The following is a 9,102-nucleotide window of genomic DNA, read 5'->3' as shown; positions in this document are numbered from 1 at the left end:
AGTAGGAGATACACCTTCCTCTGGTCTAAAAAATATCCCAATGCCCCAGGGCAGTGATTGGGGACACTGCCCTGTGTAGGGTGCTGTCTTTCAGATGTGATGTAAAATGGGTGTCCTGACTCTCTGAGTGCATTAAAGATCCCATGGGACTTATTGTAAGAGTAGGGGTGTTAACCCTGGTGTTCTGGCTAAATTCCCTATCTGGCCCTCAAACCATCACAGTCACCTAATAATCCCCAGTTTACAATTGGCTCATTCATCCTTCTCCCCTGTAACTTTTCCCCAGGTTGTTGCTGTAAATGTGTTCTCAGTCAACATACCTGGTAAAATAACAAATAAATAAAAAAAACATTATTTTAGCCTCACTGCACTAACACTACTCTCCCTGCAGGGGGTGACACATTAGCAATAATCACTGGGAGGTGGAAAATGAATGATATTCCTCTTTTCCATAGATATGTTACCATGCCATATGACCATAAAACGAATCAACAGACAAAGTTATGATAACATGATGTACTCTAGGAATGTATGTTTTATTCTCCCCATTATTCATTATGATTTTGTCTTGCTAAACAGTAATAGTGATCATATGTGATAGCCCTTAAATCAATAATATCCATTCTATTCATACACTTTTATTCACTTAACTTATTTACATATTAATATGGACCTCTATGATTATTTGGTGACAATTGTTGGCGCAAGATCAGATTGTAATGGAATCTCAGTTCTAATCTGATAGATCCTTAGTGGTCTAAATTTACTGACTAACGGTGGATGGGGAGAAGACCAGAAGATGATTTGCATAGTGATGATGCTCTGCATCGACAGCACATGCTTCAGTGGTCTGGGAGTGTTTATATCCCTGTGAGTTGAACACTTCATGACTGAGAGCTGTCCTTCATGACAACAGAACCTACAACAACCATGACTTTTATCACCATCTTTATCTGGACACTTGCTTTCTGCTTCAAGGGTAAAGAAAATGAAGTTCCATGTTTGTATAATGAAAAGTCAATGAGTGAACTTAAAGGTTGTTAACTTAAGAATGTTTTATTAATACTTGGTGATATTTGTTCTCTGTTGCAGAATCTAGAGGACAGATCACTGTGACTCAGACACCTACAGTGAAAACTGTTCTCCCCGGACAGCCAGTCTCTATGAACTGTAAAGCCAGCAGTGATGTGTATCCTGACTGTTGGAGTTCAGGTAAACCATGTTTAGCCTGGTATCAACAGAAACCTGGAGGAGCTCCTAAACTACTGGTCTACTATGGAAGCACCCTCTTCTCTGGGACTCCATCTAGATTCAGTGGCACTGGATCTGGGAGTGACTTCACTCTGACCATCAGTGGAGTCCAGGCTGAAGATGCAGGATATTACTACTGTCAGAGTTACCACAGTGGTAATGTGTTCACACAGTGATACAGAGCCGTACAAAAACATCTCAGTCAGACTGCACAGTGACTGTACTGCTACAGCTGCTGAGGGGGAAGAGACAGTGACGTGGAACACTGATCAGTAGATGCGGTCAACTGTGGCATGACAATATGGTTAGAAAGCAATCATTCTATCAAGGCACAAGGCTCGTAGACACAAGAGGCAGATGGTTGGAGTCTTACAATGTTTAATAATCCAAAAAGGGGTAGGCAAGAGAATGGTTGTGTACAGGCAAAAGGTCAAAACCAGTTCAGAGTCCAATAGGGCAGACAGATTCAAGGTCAGGGCAGGCAGGATGATCAGGCAGGCAGGAAAGTAGTCCAGAGTCAGGCAGTGGTCAAAACCAGGAAGACTGGCAAAAGAGAATCGAAACGGAGTACGGGGAAAAACACGCTGGTTGACTTGACTAAACATACAAGACGACCTGGCACAGAGAGACAGGAAACACAGGGATAAATACACTGGGGTAAATAAGCGACACCTGGAGGGGGTGGAGACAATCACAGGGACAGGTGAAACAGATCAGGGCGTGACACATTCAGATCACATGACCCTCATCATCATCATGGTTATGACTTCTAGTATTTGTTATCATGACCTATAAAAGTTATTTGATGTTTTGAAACACAATACCTGTCCATTTGCAAAGCAAGATCTCCAGTAGTAAAACAAAGTTGTTATGGCCTCAACATTAGTTCAAAGATACATTCACTTCAGGTCCCAAAACAAGTCCTCATATGAACCTCAACCAAATGTCTGATTTAAATGGATGTGATCTTCTAACATTATATCAACTATTTTAATGAGCGGGTTAGTGACTGTTAGATCTGTGAATGAGACATGATGCTGGGCTCAACCATCACTACACTACTGGTGGGAGGAGCTATATGTAACGGATGTGAAATAGCTAGCTAGTTAGCGGTGGTGCGAGCTAAATAGCGTTTCAATCGGTGACGTCACTTGCTCTGAGACCTTGAAGTAGTGGTTCCCCTTGCTCTGCAAGGGCCACGGCTTTTGTGGAGTGATGGGTAACGATGCTTTGTGGGTGACTGCTGTTGATGTGTGCAGAGGGTCCCTGGTTCGCGCCCGGGTATGGGCAAGGGAACGGTCTAAAGTGATACTGTTACATATATACAGTATCTACATAAAGTATAATAACAATTGTATCTGTCATTAATTGCATGGTGGCATATAATTTATGTCTTCCTCCCTGAATCCACCATAAAGGTTCAAACCAGATAGTGGTCAACTGCTAGACTGGTAGCTGTGGGAGTGAAACTGAGATTTACATAGACAGGGCTGGGTGGTTCTGCTTGTCCCAGAATATAGCAGCACTGTCACCAGGGGGTTGGAGTGAGAGAAGACTCTATCTTGAAGATGTGATACTTGTAATATTATTTTGACAACTTTTTAGATAAATACAGGAGTGGTCACATTGATGAGTCCAAGATATTGATCAAAAGTCTAATTTTTGAAAGAGACAAGAAAAATATTTGTTCCAAAAGGAAACCTTTATTTTCATCCATTAATCAAAGCATCAAAGCAAACATTCCTGTAGTATCTAATAGTAATAAAACAGAACACATCACATCTCACACTGATACTGTCACATCCTGATCTGTTTCACCTGTCTTTGTGATTGTCTCCACCCCCCTCCAGGTGTCGCCCTTCTTCCCCATTATCCCCTGTGTATTTATACCTGTGTTCTCTGTTGGTCTGTTGCCAGTTCATCTTGTTTGTTCGAGTCAACCAGCGGTTTGTGTCTCAGCTCATGCTGTTTCTAGTCTCTCTTTTCTTGCCCTCCTGGTTTTGACCCTTGCCTGTCCTGACTCTGAGCCCACCTGCCTCTGCCTTACCCAGACCCTGAGTCTGCCTGCTATCCGGTACCGTTGCCGACCTCTGGTTTTCTGACCCCTGCCTGCATTGACCTGTCTACTGCCTGCCCCTGTTGGAACATTGAACTATTGTTTATTCAACGTGGTCTGCATCTGGGTCTTCTCTTCATACCTGATAGATACAACCTCAGTCTACAGAGAGGAATGACACATGAACTCAAGAAAAGCCCACTGTTAGTCTACATATCAGTGATCAATAAGACAGAGAACATCTGAACTCAGAACAGAGTCAAAGCAGAGGAATCAGCAGGGGTGTCAAAGCAGAGGAACTCTCCACAGGGGTGTGTGACTGAGGGGTCCTACCCAGAACTGTCAGCCCTCCTCAGGGTCTTGGTGACTGGAGTCTGGGATTTCTGCTGGGCTTCACAGGTCACACCTCCTGCCTTGGTCCACTCCTGGGCAGTGAGAGTCAGGGTGCTGCTCCAGCTGTACAGGCCGGCCTTCTCCAGGACCCCGGGATTGGCCTCCTGCTTCTGGCTGGTCCCGTCCACTTTCCAGCTCATGGTCCAGTCTGAGGGGAAGCCCTTGTTGGCCAGACACGTCAGTGTGGCTGTTGTTTTACTGGACAGCTCCTCGCTAGAGGGGGGCAGGACGATGAGGGTGGGGGCACTGTTACCTGGAACAAACAGAACATATCATCAACTAAGTAACTACATCAAATACAACTACAGTAAGAGATTATCTTCAGCAAAGTACACATCAAAATAAAGTAAACTGGAAATGCCCTCTAATCATGAATGTAGAAGTTAGATAGTTTAAAAGATGTGGAGAAAACACTGAAGTAATATGATACAAAGCAGATTTATGAACCAAACAAGTATAAAGTAGTTAAGTAACTAGAGATACTAGTCATACGGTAGCAGTTATACATGTCATACAGATATTGTTTATGAATGGATCTGATCAGAATAGCCTACTCATATTCATAGTATTTGCAAAATCTGAGCATAGATGAGTTTTAATCACATATCAACCATGGTAGATCATGAAGTCTGTTGCAAACATTACTGAGACCTGTCTCTGTCCAAACTTAGATCTAACAACATTCTCCATCAGGGGGCGCTAACGTTCCGTTAGAACAGAAAAGGAACGTTTGCGACCTGAGAATTCGGCTACCTATTGACCAAAAGTTTTATCTTTAGATGAAACGAAGAATTTGGTCATCTCCACATCGAGCTTTTTTCACATTCACCTCAAACACTTTAATTGAAGGGAAAGTGCAAGTGGCCTTGGTATTCTTGTGTCGTCATGTCTGCGATTGGAGCTCTTGGTACGATGATATTTACGTCACTTCCGTCTATAGCTGTACTTGATCTAGCCACAGCTAGAACAATGAGACAGATATTTCACCAGGTGTATAAATGTGAAGCATCCGCTTGGCGTTTCCACTCACTACCAAATATGGGAGTTAGAAGAAGCACAGTGACCGTAAGTGGGAGAAGATGGAACGAGATGGATTTTGGCCCAAATTCTGCACATTTTCTCATCGATAAAAACGTTTGATCTCAATACAACTTTCAGTTCCCAAAACTATAATCTGTTACGAACAGAGTGGACCAAGATTTGTAGACTTTACTCCATTTCTAAAACGTGCGTTGTTTAGAAGGAGTGACAATACCGAAATTAGTTATTACATACGCACTTCACAGAGAAGGCGTTCCCTAACGGAAATATGCAACGTTGCTAGAACGCGCCAATAGGATCTTGCTTGTTCTGCCCACTATGACTAATTTGTTTCCATTGGAAACGACAGGGTGTGGTCTGTCAAAGTTATAAAAAAAATCTTTGATTTTAGCTACAACACGGGAGACCTTTATTTTGAAGACTCATGATTTGTGGTCACAACAAACATTACTGACACCTACCCATGAGCCCACTCTTTTTCCATTTACTATAACAAGCATCCTCAACCACTGGATGTCCATGGACGTTGAAAACGTTTCAAGCCTCCAAGCTGGCTACCTAACGTTAACATACCGTCGTAGCAGCATTAGCAGCTTGTTTTGCTGGCAATATGGATTCAAAAGGTTTGTCTATGGTCGTTTATAAGTAATGTTTTCCTAAAATGCTTCACCCAAAATTTATTTCTGTTCAAGATTAGAGGAGGAAAATGTGGGCAGTATGTAAAACAATATTTGGTTAAATTCACATAGTGCACGCCTAGCAGCTAGTCACTAGCTAACTGGGTAAAAACACATAGTGGAGTCAACACCTGTATGAAAGTGTTGCGACATAAAACGTCTGCGATTCCTTCAGGGCATTTCCATCGAAATGGACCCATGGGCACCAACATGTTAAGGTACATATCAATTTGAGTGTCAAATGAAAGTTAAGAGTCTATATTTTGAGGAAATTAAGTCATGATAGAAGATGGTTGAAAAATGTATCTATCTTCAAAATGAGTCATAAGTAAAGGCTTTGATTTCTGGATAAACTGTTGGGGTCTTAGAAAAGGTGTCTTGGAAAATATCTAGCCTACCAGGAAAGTATTAGAAATACATCAAAACACAATAATGTTGACGTAAAGACCCCTGTCAGCTAATATCAACACTTTTTTATATTTAGTTTTGAATAAATTATTTACCTTCTGTAAGTTTAAGAAATATTGCCCTGTTACCAAAAACCCACATATATTTTCTCATTTCTCTCCCTCGTGAGGAGAATAACAAAAGTTCACTGAAGTAACGGTAGACTTACCAATAAGTTATAGTGATTTTACTGATATGAAATGTTTAATTAATTATTAAGTGATTAAAACTTGTAATTCTATCACCAAATTGGTAATGCAATTACCCCAAAATCAGCAACAGAATTACTGCAACTGAATTGGCTACAATGGGAAATCATAATAGTCACAAAGCACAGTTGGTCACCTGCTACTGACCTCCCACTGGCGTACAGTTATGTTCAGATATGTTTTTTTTTTTGTCTTAGATCAGTCATGACTCTGGACAACACCTCTCATTTTCTCACTCTCCAGTTAATGCCACCTCTCCCAGCTCTTACTGACACCTACCCATGAGCCCCCTCTTTTTCTATTTACTGTAACAAGCATCCTCAACCACTGAGCACCGACAAACACTGGATGTCCATGGACATTGAAAAGTAGTTGATATTTGGTCAATCCACCCTGGCCTTGATGTTAACGTCCACGGACGTACTGGATTGAAACAAATGGATAGCACAGTACAGTGTGTAGAGCACAGTACAATACTGAGTACAGTACAGTACAATACAGTACTGTGAGTAAAGCAGTGCAGTGTGTAGAGCACAGTACAATACTGAGTACAGTACAGTACTGTGAGTAAAGCAGTACAGTGTGTAGAGCACAGTACAATACTGAGTACAGTACTGTGAGTAAAGCAGTACAGTGTGTAGAGCACAAAACAATACTGAGTACAGTACAGTACTGTGAGTAAAGCAGTACAGTGTGTAGAGCACAGTACAATACTGAGTACAGTACAATACAGTACTGTGAGTAAAGCAGTACAGTGTGTAGAGCACAGTACAATACTGAGTACAGTACAATACTACTGTGAGTAAAGCACAGTACAATACTGAGTACAGTACAATACAGTACTGTGAGTAAAGCAGTACAGTGTGGAGAGCACAGTACAATACAGTACTGTGAGTAAAGCAGTACAGTGTGTAGAGCACAGTACAATACAGTACTGTGAGTAAAGCAGTACAGTAAGTAGAGCACAGTACAATACTGAGTACAGTACAATACAGTACTGTGAGTAAAGCAGTACAGTGTGGAGAGCACAGTACAATACAGTACTGTGAGTAAAGCAGTACAGTGTGTAGAGCACAGTACAATACTGAGTACAGTACAAAACAGTACTGTGAGTAAAGCAGTACAGTAAGTAGAGCACAGTACAATACTGAGTACAGTACAGTACTGTGAGTAAAGCAGTACAATACTGAGTACAGTACCATACAGTACTGTGAGTAAAGCAGTACAGTAAGTAGAGCACAGTACAATACTGAGTACAGTACAGTGTGTAGAGCAAATCAAATCAAAATCAAATCAAATCAAATTTTATTTGTCACATACACATGGTTAGCAGATGTTAATGCGAGTGTAGCGAAATGCTTGTGCTTCTAGTTCCGACAATGCAGTAATAACCAACAAGTAATCTAACTAACAATTCCAAAACTACTGTCTTGTACACAGTGTGAGGGGATAAAGAATATGTACATAAGGATATATGAATGAGTGATGGTACAGAGCAGCATAGGCAGATACAGTAGATTGTATCAAGTACAGTATATACATATGAGATGAGTATGTAAACAAAGTGGCATAGTTAAAGTGGCTAGTGATACATGTATTACATAAGGATACAGTCGATGATATAGAGTACAGTATATACGTATGCCTATGAGATGAATAATGTAGGGTAAGTAACATTATATAAGGTAGCATTGTTTAAAGTGGCTAGTGATATATTTACATCATTTCCCATCAATCCCATTATTAAAGTGGCTGGAGTTGAGTCAGTGTCAGTGTGTTGGCAGCAGCCACTCAATGTTAGTGGTGGCTGTTTAACAGTCTGATAGCCTTGAGATAGAAGCTGTTTTTCAGTCTCTCGGTCCCAGCGTTGATGCACCTGTACTGACCTCGCCTTCTGGATGATAGCGGGGTGAACAGGCAGTGGCTCGGGTGGTTGATGTCCTTGATGATCTTTATGGCCTTCCTGTGACATCGGGTGGTGTAGGTGTCCTGGAGGGCAGGTAGTTTGCCCCCGGTGATGCGTTGTGCAGACCTCACTACCCTCTGGAGAGCCTTACGGTTGAGGGCGGAGCAGTTGCCGTACCAGGCGGTGATACAGCCCGCCAGGATGCTCTCGATTGTGCATCTGTAGAAGTTTGTGAGTGCTTTTGGTGACAAGCCGAATTTCTTCAGCCTCCTGAGGTTGAAGAGGCGCTGCTGCGCCTTCTTCACAATGCTGTCTGTGTGAGTGGACCAATTCAGTTTGTCTGTGATGTGTATGCCGAGGAACTTAAAACTTGCTACCCTCTCCACTACCCACTACTCACAGTACAATACTGTGAGTAAAGCAGTACAGTAAGTAGAGCACAGTACAATACTACTGTGAGTAAAGCAGTACAGTGAGTAGAGCACAGTACAATACTGAGTACAATATTGTACAGTAAAGAAAAGTAGAGTACAGTATATTGTACTGAAATATACTCTACTATGCTGCACTGTACTGAACTCTATTCTACTATGCTGTGCTGTATTGTACTGCACTCTCCAGTGCTGCGCTGTGATGTCTAAACTTGTAAAAGGAGAATGACATTAATATCCATAATTACACATTTCTGTGTAGTACAGTAATTCTGTTACCGCGGAATCGCCCTTCATTTTCAGTCATTTAAAATTAATTGTCTGTATGCCCATTTCTTCTTGAACAATATAACTTATACATGCCTCATGAGCTTAGTTCAACTTAGCTGCAGATTGTTACACCAGATAATGTAATTTAACCAAAGATTTGTGATATCTATTACTGGGAGTTACAGGAAAGGTACTGTTATGGTGTTGCACAGAGAATTTCCGACCAACCTTAGCTTGGCTATACGGTCTTCGTCCTGGATTCGTGGAAACAGGAGTCTCATAAAATGCCTGTCTAGTTGCAGGGGTCCGTATTAATTTGATGGTTGTAAGTTATGTTAACAAATTCCTCACTTTCGTTTTCATGACGGGTCTCAATCTCCCTCTATCCTCCTTGTGTCTCCTGGTTCCACCAATACGCTTG

The 9,102-nt window shown here is 41.6% G+C and overlaps 1 gene segment (V, D, J or C); it reads right to left on the bottom strand.

The window, feature by feature from the left end:
• Positions 1 to 3,636: 3,636 nt before the first annotated feature.
• Positions 3,637 to 5,206, bottom strand: LOC139392944 (Ig kappa-b4 chain C region-like). The segment is given in 2 exon segments: positions 3,637 to 3,953; positions 5,203 to 5,206. Coding segments are annotated over 2 exon segments (321 nt in total).
• Between the last annotated feature and the right edge of the window lie 3,896 nt (positions 5,207 to 9,102).

This window comes from Oncorhynchus clarkii, chromosome 33 (genome assembly GCF_045791955.1).
Source record: "Oncorhynchus clarkii lewisi isolate Uvic-CL-2024 chromosome 33, UVic_Ocla_1.0, whole genome shotgun sequence".
Taxonomy (NCBI): domain Eukaryota; kingdom Metazoa; phylum Chordata; class Actinopteri; order Salmoniformes; family Salmonidae; genus Oncorhynchus; species Oncorhynchus clarkii.
This window is presented reverse-complemented; position numbering and strand designations above follow the sequence as displayed.